We start from the raw sequence: 16,126 nt of genomic DNA on the forward strand, positions 1-16,126 counted from the left end.
AACCAATGCTTGGAAGTCAAGTGGAGAAGAGCCAGCCAAGAAGTTCAGAAGGAGCAGCTAATGAAAAAAGAGGGAAAAAAAAAAAAAAAGCAAGTGAAATGCCAAAGAAGGCAAGACAATACACCACTTCAGGGAGGGTATTGTGACTGCAGAAAGCTGCTGGCAGTCAAGTAAAGTGGATACAAAGAACAACTGGTTTTGTTCATTTGCAGACTACTAGCATCCTTGAAAGGGTCTTTCAGTGGAGGATTGGGGAGGTCTGCTAGCTTTGTGGAGTGGGCTTAGGAAAGAATATGAGATGTGGAAGTATTTTCATTTCACTGATTAGTAGTTTTGCATTTGTATTTATTTACAATGCTTGAAAAGAAAATCACAAATGTTTGTTATAAATCTATATGTCTGCTATTTATAATAACCAAGTTAGGGAAACAATCTGTGTGCCCAAGTTCAGATGAGTGAAAAAAGGAAATGTGGTGTATATATACACAATAGAATCCTAGTCAGTTGTACAGAAAAAAAAGATGAAATTTGACATTTGCGATAACATGGATGAAACTGGAGGGGCAAAGTAAGTCAGGAGAAAGATAAATACGAAAGATTTCGTTTATATGTCAAATATAAAGAAACAAAATAAAGGAACGGTCAAAACAAAACCAACCAAACCCTAGAAACCTGATTAGAATTGAGGCTTCTCGAGGGAGAGGGAAGGGGATAGAGAGCAACAGGGAGAGAGGGCACAGTGGATTTTGTGGAGCATTATGTGTGGTATGGTGGTGGGTGTGGTGTGGTAACATAATCTGAAGAGGTGTGAACCTGCACCTTTGAATCATAGACAGTATTGTCAACCAGTGTTACCTCAATTAAAATCACCAAAGCCCCTATGTGTCTTGTTCCATTTTGAATTTCTGATCCAGCATCTCTGTAAGTGTAACAGGGTGGTCCCCAGGAAAGGGGGAGGTTCCAGGTTCCCTGTTCCACCCAAATGGAGGGTGGAGCTGAGCAGGAAGAGAAGAAGCTGCAGAGGAGACTGAGGAAGGAAGCGGGATGGAGAGCCAGGAGACCTGGAGGAGGCACATGGAGCCTAGAGACACGTGAAGAAACTGCGCTTGTCTTTTGATCATGGACTGGGTGACACAGATGTGGGTGAGACCTGTGGGGAGGAGACAATGGCAGCTTTTATTTTGATTTTGCTTTTGCTTTTTTCCTTCCGGGCTTGTCTGGTTGTTTCTGACCCTTTTTTGTGGGTCCCCACTGGAAGATGCTTTATATTTGTGGCAGGCTTTGGGGCCTTGCTCTGGGCCAATCCCGTTTGAATGGAGTTTTACCCACGAGGGGTCGGGTAACTTTGGGTGCTTGATTTAGAAACTAAATTCTTTGCCTTTCCTGTATTGTTTCCTAGTTGTATTAAAGTTCCTTCCCATTAAAGTCTCATATGTTTTGTATTGATGCAGCGGATGGCAAAACCCATTTAGAATAGGCAGGTTTGCTGGGTTTGGGCTGCCCCTCTCCCTGCCCTGTAACATAAGTACTTACTACATTTAAAAAAATTTGAGGGCTAACGGACATCCTAAAATGCACTTGATGAGTTTTTTTTTTTTTTTTACAAATATAGACAACTGTAAGCACTGTTCACCACAAGATACAGACCACAAAGAGTACCCCACTAGTTTCCCTTGTGTACTGTTTCAGTCTCTAGTGCCCCAGAAGTAAACCAAATATTCTGACTCACATAAAAACTATCCATTAGCTTTACTATAAATTTCAAAAGGAACAAACGAGAACGCTAAAGGGATTTTAACTGGAAACTGCTTTCCTACAATCGTGTCAATTTGCACAAGTAAGCATAAATGCCAATCACTTGGCGCCAAAAACCTGACACAGAGTTTTAATCAGTTTCCCGTCAGGGCCTCACTTTCTACACCACGCCCCTTTTGGCTCGTTTCCGCCCTAGCAACACTGGGGTCAGAAAAAGACCGCTTTTCTGTCATGCGCACTAGAGATAAGCGCGTTTCCCTCTCCCTCCTCAGCCAACCCTTCAGGACTTGGCCGCGTCAGGCGCACTGCGCGCGCACTGCCAGTCCTCTAGGCGCGCGCGCCTCGCCCGTCCGCCGCGCGCATGCGCAGATCTGCTAGCGAGGGCGGAAGTGAGCAGCTGCTGCGCCGAGGTGGGGGCCGCAGCTCTCGCTGTGGGGTGGGCGAGCGGCCGACATGGCGCTCTCCGGGAGTCTCGTGGCTCCGCTGGCAGCCCTGGTGGTGCTGCTTTGGGGGGCCTCGTGTACCCACGGGCGGCGGAGCGACGTGCGCATCATCACTGACGAGAACTGGAAAGAGTTGTTGGAAGGGGAGTGGATGATAGAATTGTGAGTGCGGGGCGGGTGTCTCGGGGCTCTTCCCTCGGCCGCTGTGGGGCCGGGGACCCTCACCCGAGTTGGGACTGTCATTCACCTCTGCGCCCCTTCATTGCCTGGGACGGCGAGTCCCAGCCGCGGCGCGGGCGCCCCCCACTCTTCCTGATCCCCAAACTCCTCTTCGGATCAGCCTCTATTCTTACCAGGGAATATGAAGTTTCTTCTAAACTGTGCACCCTAGTTTCTCTTCTAGGGCCGTGGTGCTGCCTGTGCAGTTACTTGTTTTAGATTGATTCTTCTCAAACAGACTTCCAGACTTACATCAAACTTTGCAAACGAGGAAATCGAGCAGTCTCTTTTTTTGTATAATTATCCTTAAAAGGTAGCCTGAATGTAGTGTTGGAATTTGGGACTCTGTCTTAAATTTTATATTCTGCACAGGTTGTGCTTTTTTTTTTTTTTTAATGGTAAGTTCAAGTTGGGTTATTGTAAATCTTCGTTCCCCTCATTACAGTTTCACTGCTTTTATCCTTCTCATTTTTCTTTTGGGTGTGTGTTTTTACAACGGTCTGGATGTCCTGGGTTGTGACTCTTAATGCCTCTCAAAGTGGTATTGCATCAAAAGGTGAAATTAATGTATGAGTGTGCATATAAACTCCTAAAAGCACCAGGTCATCGTTTATTGTTCGAAGAAAATGATATGTCTTGTGATCCCTTTATAATAATGTCGCTTCTGCATCTGTAGAAAAAAACCATCTGCCTTTAACTTTAGGTGCTAAGTTGGTGGTGGCAGCGGTGGCGGTAGTGATAATAAGTGATGTTTAAGACATTAGTAAAAATGCACCTTAACTAAATGTTAGCTGTGTATTAATTAGACTCTGCTAAGCACTAGGCATCATATACTGTCATATTTCACCCTCTACAAGTTCTTTAAGATGGGTAGTATTTCCTGTGTTTTACAGTGAGAAACAGATCTTTTCAGGTGTTGATATACTGGCTTCCTTTTGGTCTTTTGTTAGGTTAGACCCTAACAGTGAGCATGCAGTTATTGTTAGAATAACCTAGAGTGAATGTTTTCCTGTGTCTTTGGACTGTCAGTTAAGGTGTCAGGTGGAGTGGATATTCCCAAGGAAGAACTCAGAAGGCTAAAGTAGTGATTCTTGAGTCATAAATTTCAAAAAAGACAGAGTATTTATACATGGAGAATAAGATAGGGGAAAATGTTTATGCACCATTGTTAACTGCAGGGGAGAAGAAATATAACCAATGACAGCATTTGTTTTTGTTATTTTTTTTTTGTTTTTCTTTGTCATGAGTAACTTGTTTTCAATCGAACCCATGAAATAATTCAGTTTCTTAGTGTGTTAAACAATAGTGATTATAAATTTTTATGCAAAGTACAATAAAATTTTTCTCACAGAGTAAAAACTGCATCTGTCAAAATTGAAATATTGAGGAATTCAAATTAAAGCATCTGTGTGAAGTTAGGGTATATGGTTAGAAGTTTTTCTCCTTAGCCTATGGATCCTGAGGTGGTCTTTAAAACTAAAACACAGCTGAGAAACAAAAGGAACTTGAAAAAGGGGATCTACCTAATAATAGTTTGCTTTTAATTACAAATCTGTTGTCTACATTAAAGCCATTTTGATCAGACTTTTTTTACATACATATTTTCATTGCAGTACAATTTATTGTTAAGGATTTTAGCTTTGTTTTACAAGGCCCAATACTTTTAAAAAATTTTGCTTTCATAAAACAAGTGAAGAAAATATAATGAAGTGCAAAAACTGTTCTCTGGGTCTTAAAAGGTATTGCCTTTATTCTTGGTTCCATGAAAAAACAGAGCAAATTATAAGATAATATACAATAAAGAGGGGAAAATCAGGACCTTGGAAGATGCTGAATATCAGAGGAATAATTAAGATAACATGTGTGGCCTTAGGTTTATAAACCCACGGTTTTAAAAATTGGCTGACCAGCGATAGGCTAAAAGAATTTTGTATGGCCTCTTTGTGTTCTGTGGATTAAATTTTGGGGTAATACTTTAATGTAATAATGTAGAATTTTTAGTTTCTTTTAAAGTAAGAATAACCTTGTCATACTGGACCAATAATTGACAGGCAACCTTACTTAGTTGTGGGTCCCTTTTTAAGGCAGGGGCTTGTGTTTCCTTATTCTCACAGCTCTAGGTACTTCCCATTTTTCTCTTATTGGCACCATGGGTTTATGACTCCTGCAGTGTAAAATTATTAAATCTGGTGAACCCCAGATTTGACTTTGAGCTTTATAATTGCCACATTTTAATAGAGAAATCCAAAGGATTTTAAAGACCTGTTTGCATGTAAAAAAGCATATCTGAACTTATTTTCAGAATTACTTTTTCATGATTAACTCATTGTTCTTGATTTCCATGTTAAGGTCACACTTAAAATGACATCTTCACAAAGTTAGTCTCATTACTATCTTATTTTTAGTATAAAATACTCTTCACAAAGTATTTGCTGTAGAATTTTGATCCAAATGTGGTCATGTTAGAGTGCTTAACTTTTTTTTTTTTAATTGTATCTTAGTTACGCGCCCTGGTGTCCTGCTTGTCAGAATCTTCAACCAGAATGGGAAAGTTTTGCTGAGTGGGGAGAAGATCTTGAGGTCAATGTTGCCAAAGTAGATGTCACAGAACAGCCAGGTACTATAAGTCAATGGTTAGTTTTGTTTCTCTTGCAAATTGGATGGTACTTCTCCTGTTTTCTACAGTACCTTTCATTAGATTTTGAAAACAGAATTGTCTTCAGCCTACTTACCCAACTCCCTGATGGGGACTTAGTTTGCAGTGGCTGCAAAAGGCAAACTCCTTGGTTGCATATGCAGCTCATTGTATGTGTTGGGGTGAAGCATCTTGGAAATACTGTGTCTTACCTCCCCCACCTTTCCTGTATAACTGCATCTGATTTGTTTTCCTTGGTGCCTTAGGCCCCAGACAAAAATGCCTCTGAGAAGTCTTAGAACACTGTGCTCCAGTTGGACATTGGCCAAACCATCATTTGCATCCATATCAAGCTTCAGAATAAGGAGCTTGTAGTTGAGGTTCTTTGTGGAGTCCAGGTCACATTTCCTGGCAAGTGATATGAATTTCTATAATTGGGTACCTAATATTATACCTATGATTTGAGACATGGGCTCTTAATTACAAAATTGCCAGGGTTGTGTGGTCAAGTATGCTCTTGACTTGGCCACCTGTGCCCATGGCAGAACCTGCTCTTAAGGATGCTGCTTTTTCAGACCAGCCTCATCTTAACTACTTTTGGTTACAGTGAACGTGGCTTCTTGACTCTGCCACCATTCCAAATGGTAATAATAGCAAATATTTATCAAGCATTTAGCTATTAGAGGTACCATTCCAGGTATTTTCATTTATTATTTAATCCTTATACAAACTTATAGGTAATATCTCCATTTTACAGATAAGAAAACTGAGGTATACATTAACCCTTATTTATATTAGTGCTTGGGATAATAATAATGCCAGCTGCTATAGTTACTACCCATCTTATAAAAACTTATAGTATTTTCCTTTTTAGCAATATCTTAAACTGTCTTTGTTTGCTGGATGCAATGTTTGATTTGCTGTATCAGACCTTTTTAAGATTGTTATATTGTGCTATTCCATGATTCATCATTAGTAGTCTTAATCAAGCAGTGGTCTATAATGGATGTATGTGTGCATACATACACACACAAAACATCTTCTTTATTCAAACTGTTACACTTTTTAGTTGAGACAATGTGCAGTAGTATTTTCTAAGTTGCTTTTAAGTATACAATTGATTTTTTTTTTTAATCACTGTAGGACTGAGTGGACGATTTATCATAACTGCTCTTCCTACTATTTATCAGTAAGTATGTGAAGATTCTGTCCTTAAGAAGAAGGATGCATCAGACTATAATCACAGTAGTTGGCATCTGGCCTAGTAAATAATTAAACAGCATTGTTTTGGGCAAGTATATTGGAAGGCTAACTGAGGTGCCTTTAAATATGTGAATGGTGTATGAAACCTGTGATCTCAGGGATTCATTGTTTTTGAAATGATAAAATATTATTCAGCATAATAAATGATTATGAGGCTAGAGTTGTAATTCCTGTGGGAAGTTTAATAAGGGAAACATCCCTGTGAGCTGGAGTGGTTCCTGGAGAACAGTGGGTTTCAGGTAGAGTTTTGGAGGTAGAATTTCCTATGGAGTGCAGAGTAAGCCTTGATCCTGAGGATAACCTCATAAACAGTCATAAGTAAGAATTTGGCATATTCAAAAAAATAGCTGAGAAAGTGCTATAGCTCAGTCTTAGGAGAGAGGAGAGGGTGTCATGGTTATGTCTTAAGTCAGAATGAACAAGATTAGTCTTCAGTATCAGGTCTTTTAGTTTTACTTTATCTTCTAAACTGAAAATAGGAATTTTCAAATCTGTACCTGTCCTGTACCTTAGTAACTCCTAGCTGGTAGATTAAATGTCAGGAATTACTTTTCTCATTTAAAATTTTGAAAATAAATTTGAAGTTCTTTGTATCTTACCCCTCTTTGTCACCTTTTCTCCCTCCCCTATTTTTGTATCTTTCTCTCTGGCTTTTCCCTCTTCTCCCTTGTATCCATTTAAATGTCAATTTTTTTGTCTCCCTAAGTGTTTCTTGCCCCTAATCTAACTCTAGTCTCTGCCTTTCATTTCTACTTCTAAACACCCCTGAACTTTTCTGGAATTTCCTGTCCTTTTTCTTGTAGTCACATTGTTAATCTTGCTCATTCCCCTAATTTCTTCTGTTGAAATTCCACCCAGCCTCAAAGAAACCTCAAATGCCATTTTCTACACAAAATTAATATTTATTTATTTAGTTATTTATTTTTAAAGATTTATTTGTTTATTTATACAAGCACTGGGTACAGTCAGAAGCACGGGAGGGTGAGAGAATTCACCAGAGCCAGAGCAGGGAACAGAGCAAGCAGACTGACGAAATACACTGCTGAGGGGAGCAGCGGGCGGCAGGAGAGGTATGCGGCCATGTGGGACCCTCGCCAGTGGGCGGGGAACGAACCTGTGCTGCAGAGGCTGCGGGCAGCTTCGCAACCTAGCACTCAACTGCTGCGCCACCAGGGGAGGCCCACAAAATTAATTTTTAATTGCATGCTGCTTTGTGGTTTTTAACTCTGAATGGACAGGGAGCCACTAGCCCTACTGTAGATAATAGTGGGCTATTGAAAGTTTTTGAAGTGTAATTTAAGTGAGATTGATTGGCAGTGTTTAAGGTGTGTAGTTTGCAAAAGGTGAAGATGTAGAGCAGGGAGAACACTTATGGTTTTATGACCAAGCTCTGTGACCGAGCTCCGTATAGTGGGGATGGGAGGGAGGAGGTGGATGTCAGGAAGAATGCAAAGCAGACCATAAAGTAGAATTACTGCAGTGATAGGAAGGGAAGGACTGTACCAGATGCCTCCAGCAATTCTAAGTGTGATGATGGAGATGATGTGATTCTGACTGGAAATACCAGAAAAACTGCTTTAAATTTTTAACCAATACCTTAACAGTAGCTAATAATAAGTGGCCAAACATTTCAACAATCTTTCATGCTTTCCTTTAGTATTACATACACATAAGTTTTTTTTTTCATTTTAACTTTTATCATTTTTTAAAATTTTTTAGACAATATTTGCTTCCCTCCATCCCCTCAGATTGAGTCCCCATAGAATTTCCTTCCCCAAGGCACCCATGCACCATCACCACTGTCCCCTGTGCTCCTCCCTCCCTCCCTCTGATCCCTCTCCCTCCCTTGCAGGATGTTTCTGGTTTATAATTGTTTCTGGTTTATAATTTTTGCGTTGTTGTGTTTTGTACTGTTATTATTATTTTTTTTACACTAATGTCTAATTTGGTTCCCCTATATTCCTGTTATAAGTAAAACCATCCGATATTTTTCTTTTTCCTTCTGGCTTATTTCACTGAGCATAATTCCTTCTAGCTCCATCCATGTTGCTGCAAATGGCATGAGTTTATCTTTTCTGATTGCTGAATAATATTCCATTGTGTATATATGTACCACATCTTCTTGATCCAGTCATCTATTTTTGGGCATTTGGGTTGTTTCCAGGTTTTACCTATTATCAATAGTGCTGCATAATATTATATATACATAAGCCTTAAAGTGATTTTCTGAGCTTTATCAGTACTGTGTTCTCTCTCCTAGCCACCCAAGTTTTGAGAGAAAATTGACATACAGCTACTTACTATGTTTCATGGTTTTATTATTTAGAGGAGTAACAATAAGTCTTAAGGTTTATGGCTTAAAATATCTCATTTAATTTGTGGCTGAGATATCATGAGTAACAGTATAGTGTGCTACTTGTGCATTACTAATGATTTTGAAAGTTAGGATTGACTGTAAAAAGATTAAAGAAATAGAATAGGGCCACCCCGGTGGTGCAGGGGTTGAGCGCTGGGCTGTGAAGCTGCCCGCAGCCTCTGCAGCGCTGGTTCGATCCCCGGCCACCAGCGAGGGTCCCACATGGTGCACAGACTTCTCCTGTCTCACCTGCTGCTCCCCTCAGCAGTGTATTTCGTCAGTCTGCCTGTTCTGTTCCCCACTTTGGCTCTGGTGAATCTCTCACCCTCCCATGCTTCTGACTGTACCCAGTGCTTGTATAAATAAAATAAATCTTAAAAAAAAAATAGCAGAATAAATGCAAAGTTTATTTACTTGGTGCTGGTTAATATTTAGTTCTAACCTTCTTTAGTTGTAAAGATGGTGAATTCAGGCGCTATCAGGGACCAAGGACTAAGAAGGACTTCATAAACTACATAAGTGAAAAAGAATGGAAGAATATTGAACCAGTTTCAACATGGTTTGGTCCAGGTTCTATTCTGTAAGTATGAGGGATTTTTATCTTGCTTATTTCTGAATTAATTGCAATAAAGATTTATTTCATATAAGAAAGCATTCATACTCAGTTTATATCTTGGACTCTTAAGGTATAGTCACATTTACTATGATTTTTTTTAGTTTGACTTTATTTTCTAAATCAAACTTTTATCCTTGTTACTTGTTAAGATAGGAGCCATTTTATAGAACTTGAATGCAAATTCAGGAATGTTTCAGCTTTGTAGATATGGTCATTGGTATCATCAAAAACTAAATAAATCTTCTAAGAATATGAGCAATGTAATGTGTAAAGCAGTCATTTGAACTGATTTTGAATGAGAAGTCTCAATAATACACTTATCCATGCTACCTTTAGATTTTAGTTGTTGATATAATGTGATTGAGTTATGTTTAGTTGGCTATTCTACCTGCCCGATAACTGTGTATGAGTAACACGGATGAAGAGTGACCTTAGTAATGGCATGATTTAACTCTGAGCATTATACATAGCTAAAGGATAGATACATTTCTCCATACCAGCTTAATATGGAGCAGTAAGAATTAGAGTTAGCAAGCATGCTTCCTTTCACATTGTTGGGGGGGCACCAGACTTCATGGATCATTTGAGAGGCCTCTGGCCTCATCCTGGTGTGGCTACGCTAACTCTTCTGTCTCCTTGCCACTCTTGCCCTTGGAGGACACAGAATTCTGAGAGTCATGACTCTGGATTCTGAGAGTCATGAAAAGATCAACTCTAAGCAGTGTTTTGAAAGAAAAGTTTAACACCTTTCCGTTATGCCTTCTTTCTTGAGAAAGCCTCTGAATTGAATTGTTTCTTAGCTGTGAGGATTTCCCTACTAAACCACCATGCCCAACTTCAAGTACCTACAATTCCTCATAGTCTAGTTAGTGCACCCTACAGAGAGACTACACAGTGCTCTAGGTTTTGATTCCCTGATTCTACTCCCATTTTGCCTTTTAAACAACAGAAACAATGTGATTAAAGTATCTTTCTTTGTTGAACTGAAAATATAATTGATGTTTGTTCTTTGAAATCTAATCTTATCTCAGAAGTGAATCTTAACCTCTGGGGTCTTATACATAAGGGGGTTGCTCATAAATCTTGTTTGAATCCTCAGAGCAGCAATCTATACCTTTTTTTTTTTTTTTTTTTTTTTTTTTGCCATTTGGAGTACTGATTGAAGGGCAACCCAATGTCAGCTCAGGAAATTTGAGACCCACCCAAATGGCTGAAAACAGAATAAGGACATCATGCATACAGAAACTTTGGCTAATGTGTGAATTGATTTATGTACTGATGGCAACACCAGTAACAACACTTCTGCTACAGGGAAAATAGTTGGTAATTGGCAGACCTATCTTATTTCTTGAACATTCCTTTTTTCTGACTACCCATGTAAATAAACTACTTGGGTTTTGTAAAACGAATTTTTACTTATGTTATCAAACTAATGTTATTGTAGGCTTTATTTAATTTTAGTAATGGGATATAATTGTTACATGGGCAGGATGGGCTCAGCAGGTGCTCTTAGTTCTTCCTTTTGGCTCCCATCTCTGCTTATTCTTGGGAGCATCTTAAGGGTGAACAAAAGTTGGAATTTGCTTATAGTATTCCTAACTTTTTTCAACTGGTTCCATTGAGCTTGTTACCTGTTACTCAGGGTTTATTGGAGAAATTGACAGATGTAAGGTTTACCTTGTGATTAAGGAGAAAACGGAAAAGAAAGTAGCAAATATTTTAACATAATGGCAACAATCCAGAATGAGCTCTGATTGATTTTCAATGATCTCTCTTTTACTTTAGGATGAGTAGTATGTCAGCACTCTTTCAGCTGTCTATGTGGATCAGGGTATGACCTAAAATTTTATTTCTGTTTTAAATATTTTTAACATTCACCTGTTTTTAAGCAACCAGTTTCTTAGCTCATGTTTTTCTTTTAATTTTAGACTTGCCATAACTATTTTATTGAAGACCTTGGATTACCAGTTTGGGGATCATATGCCGTTTTTGCTTTAGCAACTCTGCTTTCAGGATTATTATTAGGACTTGTAAGTACTTCATTTTCAGAGTACTAGAAAGAATATTTCAAAATTTGATAGTAGAATTGCACTAGCTATATCATACATTGTACATTCATATTTCTTATGTTTATTTTTTGCAGTGTATGATATTTGTAGCAGATTGCCTTTGTCCTTCAAAAAGGCGCAGACCCCAACCCTACCCTTCCAGTAAGTATATTTTAAAATGTTTATTTTTATTCATCATAATCCATTCATTTCTGTAAACACAACCACATTTAATGGGATGCCCTTCTAGCTTAGGTCACTAAATATGAGGTGGTAATTTTTATCAAAATGGAGAGGGTGAAATATATTTCATGTAAGAAAAACATCCAGTAGATTTTGGAACATAGTTACTTTCTTGGCTTTTATAATATGGAGAATTTTAATAATGTTGATTGGCTGTCAGTTTTTATTGGCCAATTTATTTGGACATTCCATGATTTTCATGGATTCATTTGAATACACATTTGAATAAAATAAAAAAAGTTTTATTTTCTGGTCTTGAATTTATTCATTAGTACAGTGAGCACATTCAAAGATTTTTCTTATTGTAAATGGGAGGATATTGGAAAATACTCCAGTGACTGATTTAGGATTGGCATTAACACTGTACTTTACTACAAGATGACTTTATATCATTAGAAGCATTTGCTGCTGTCTGCATATAATTCCCTACCAGTCATTTATTTTTCATACTGAAAACTATGCCATTATGGATGGCTTCCTGTTTGCAGTTTGTAAAAAACTTTGACTTTTTGTAATGCTGTTTGCTTTTCAGCAACTATCTAAGGTGGACTGCATATGTGATACTATTCCCATTTTGTCCTTGAGGAAACAAGGTTCAGAAAGATAAAGTATTTTCCAAGGTTATACTGAAAGAAGAGTGCTGAGAGTAGAATCTAAATCAGACTCTTGGCCTGACAGTTTCTCTGATTGTGATACCTGTTATGACTTTGTATTTACTGAGGTCAAAACTCTTGGAGTGATACCTGTGGAGATGGCATTTATAGTGTATCTTGTCTGTTGACTAATTGACACATTGTTTTGCTACTAAAAAGGATGTGTGGATCATTTTTATGTAGGATATAGGATCTCTATAAGGGGAAAATGTAGATTACTTTAAAAGCAATGTAATGAATGTAAAAGCAAGCAATGGATATGTGTACACATATTCAGAAGTTCATTGTCCTTACAATTGATACCTTTATTATTTGTGATTACATCTTAAGAAAATTTTATATGTGGATTAGGGGAAGCACATTTATGATACCAGTTGAAAATAAAACATCGATAGGAATATAACTTTTAGTTTGAAAAGTCTAATTTCCATTTGGGAACTGAATAGAGGGTAGTGTTGAAGTTTGTTACCTAGAGGATTTAAGAGAAAGTTAATATATGATTATATTTAATGGAGTATATTTTCTTACAACTGCCTTATTCACAGCATTAATTTTAGTTCAGTTTATAAATAAGTGGTTAATTAGAATGAATTTAGTAAGTAAATGGGTCTTCCAAACCAATTTTTATTTATTTATTTTTTTTACAATTTTTATTTTTACAATATCATTTATTCTTGGTAATCTTTTCCTTTTGGAAATCCAAACTCATGATCCAAACTAACAACAAAAAACTCATTTCCATTCTTTATCTTTAAGAAAAAATATTACCAGAATCTTCTCAACCTTTGAAAAAAGTGGAGGAAGAACAAGAGGCTGATGATGAAGATGTTTCAGAAGAGGAAACTGAAAATAAAGAAGGAATAAAGAAAGACTTTCCCCAGAATGCCATAAGACAACGTTCTGTGGGTTCTTCATTAGCCACAGATAAATCCTAGTTAATTTTTATAAATAACTTAATATGATTTTGACAGAAATAGAAGATTTATCATTTCTTTTGGTTTGAAGTGAACTGTGACTTGCTTGTGCATTGCAGAGTTCAGTCTAGATGTCATTTGATTGAACAGTCTGCTTTTAGAAAATAAAAGCACCACCTAAAAATGTTGGAAGTAGGATTTAAGTACAGTATAGTGATTTAAACCTTTAATTTTTGAAAATCTGGTGCCAAGCAATAAGATTTGTGTATGTTTGTTTTATAATCTGTTTCAAGTTTGAATTGAAAAATTTCATTTCCCAAGTATTGCATTATCGAGATATTTAAGGAGATTATTTTAGAGAAAAGGATTTCTCATATGATATAATTTTCTCAGTTTCACTGTGTGAAAAAGACATTTCCCATAAATGGGAGCTTTTCCCATTGTTTCAAGAAATGTGTATTTCAATAACAACTCTGTGGTCCTTTTAGAAATATAGTAAAAGTTTCCTTATTTTTAGATTATGTAACTAATTAAAAACTATCTTTAATTAGTTTTCTACACATGCTAATGCTAATACATGCTCTACTGTAGGATGTGCTACTGATTTAGGAAGTTTTTGTAAGTTCATGGTGTTGTCTTGATTCCTCTAAAGGTTGGTTGCCTGCCTTCTATGCTGAGTGTATGGTTTGTGTTTTTCTTACTTATAATGGGTTGTAGTTTTCATTTTCTAATTTAGATAATTTCCTGGAAATACATTCATATTTTAATAAATAGTATTTTTTGTTTGTTTCTTTCAAACTGAGGTTTACTTGAGGGATCCTTAAAATCAAAGAGCTGTCACTGATAATTTGAAATTTTGGCCCCTGTTTCAGATTTTCTGTCATTCTTGTTGAAGCGCTACTTGAACTTTTTCATTTTTATTTCTGACTATGAAGACAGGACATTCCTGATTTTTTTAATTTGATGTGAAAAAGCGTTTGTTGTTATTTTACATTTTGGAAATGCACAGAAGTTTAATTTGATATAAAATAAACTGCATTCTACTCAGGAAAAAGTATCTTAAGAGTATATGTATTCAATATATATTAACGTATATAGAAAGTTCTTAATTGATTTTACAAAGTCAGTGTGTGCTTGATGTTTTAAAATCATATTCTTATGTTTTTGAAAAGAAACTCCATGTTCTGTTGTGCTTCCTGTTGTGTGGTACTTCATAGGTATAATCAGCAGGATGGGACATTTAATATTTTTGCTCCTTAATGAGTTAGAGTACTGAGTTTATATGTTACAGCAAAGAAAGGGAGATTGGGCAATAGAGAACTGTATTAGCTATTAGGAGGGGAAACCCATAAATATACATAATGAATCACCTGCCTATTATGTAGTCTACAATATCTTTAACGTGTCCCATTTTGTCTAGATTTTGCTGCTGTGTGAATTCATTAGACTTAACAGTATCATAATGTACAACAGTTTTAAAGACCTCTCCTTTAGAATATTAAATATTCTACCATTGAAGAAGAGTTTGGATGTGTAATAATTTTGTGATGCTTTAGAAGAAATATCTTAAGCACAAAATAAATTTTTCTAAGCACTTCACTAAAGCTGAAGCCAAGGGTGATTTCTAGTTGCATATTTATAAATGACTATTTTGTATTTAACAATGTTCAAGTTAATAGATATCACCATATGTGTTCTTGGTCTGTAGTCAAAAGGCTAGAGTAAAACACATTTTCTGACTGAAGAAAATAGTCCTCATTGATTATGCGTTCTACTGTGTGTGGTATTCTAGTCCACATGACATTATAAATTTCAAGTTTTTAAGTAGAAAATACAGAAAATGTAAAAGGCTGAGCAGGTGAAGATTTGATGTTTCAAAAACCATGGTTACACTTTTTTTCAGACTTGTTACTGTGGATATCTGAATAATCAATTTTCTGCCATAGCACAGACAGAAAAGGTATGGAATCATTTTATCATTGGCAGACCACTCTTTTTCCCTTATTGGTTTTATGGGGCTTAATCTGGCAGCTTAGCTACAATTAATTTAGGAGGAAATAAGGTACTGTGTGAAAGCATCCTGGAGAACTCTTGCCCACAGCCCTCTCCACAGTCATTCAGCTCTGCTACTGAATTATGTAAAATCTGGTCATTACCCTGAGAAATGCAGTGTGCTACCACATGTTACTAACTGCTTACTCAGAAGTCCAAAACTTCACGAAGATTCCTGTGCATCTATGTCATAACAGCTGCCATTCACTAGCTACCTGTTAGGTTTTCCTGTATTCATTTTGTCCTAACTGTAATGTAAGTGTTCACAACTTTCAGGCAAATAGGCAGAACTGGGACACAAATGGGTATAATTTCAGTCCAGTTCTGATTTCAAATTTTGTGTTTTTTATTCAGTATGAGTACTGAAAATTCATTAATATGTATATTAACTAGGCTATGCTTTCACTCCTATCTGAGTATCATGACAAATACTATTCAGAAATACCAGTATTCAGCATTTGCTGTTGTGTGATGTTGCATGCTTCTTTTTTTTATTTTTAAAGATTTTTTTTTTTATTTATTTATACAAGAACCGGGGTACAGGCCAGAGGCGTGGGAGGGTGAGAGGATTCACCAGAGATAAAGTGGGGAGCGGGGAGCAGAACAGGCAGATGGACTGAAATACACTGCTGAGGGGAGCAAGTGGGCATGACAGGAGAGGTCTGCTGTGCCATGTGGGTTTCTCCCTGGCTGGCCGGGAATCGAACCTGTGCTGCAGAGGCTGCGGACAGCTTCTCAGCGTTGTGCTCAACCCGCTGCGCCACCGGGGAGGCCCATGTTGCCTACTTCTTAAGAATCAAGGTTATTGCAGTAAATGGTGCTTTCTTAAAGTGAACAAATACTTCTGTCTTTCACATATTTCATAGAGAAATATCCTTGCCCTATTTACATCTGCAAGCTAGTGCTCCCTGACATCACATGCAACAACT

The 16,126-nt window shown here is 37.3% G+C and overlaps 1 protein-coding gene and 1 pseudogene across 1 annotated transcript; both read left to right on the forward strand.

Moving 5' to 3' along the window:
* Positions 1–2,076: 2,076 nt before the first annotated feature.
* On the forward strand, positions 2,077–14,909 carry TMX1 (thioredoxin related transmembrane protein 1). Its single transcript, XM_037503324.2, has 8 exons — positions 2,077–2,360; positions 4,919–5,034; positions 6,196–6,241; positions 9,123–9,251; positions 11,073–11,118; positions 11,216–11,317; positions 11,431–11,497; positions 12,988–14,909. Exons 1-8 carry the CDS (start codon positions 2,209–2,211, stop codon positions 13,164–13,166), a joined length of 837 nt encoding a protein of 278 aa, XP_037359221.1. The 5' UTR covers positions 2,077–2,208; the 3' UTR covers positions 13,167–14,909.
* LOC119239608 (small nucleolar RNA SNORA70) lies at positions 5,135–5,256 on the forward strand (annotated as a pseudogene).
* Positions 14,910–16,126: the final 1,217 nt, after the last annotated feature.

Source organism: Talpa occidentalis, unplaced genomic scaffold (genome assembly GCF_014898055.3).
Source record: "Talpa occidentalis isolate TD23 unplaced genomic scaffold, MPIMG_talOcc4v2.1 talOcc4.11, whole genome shotgun sequence".
In the NCBI taxonomy this organism is placed as follows: domain Eukaryota; kingdom Metazoa; phylum Chordata; class Mammalia; order Eulipotyphla; family Talpidae; genus Talpa; species Talpa occidentalis.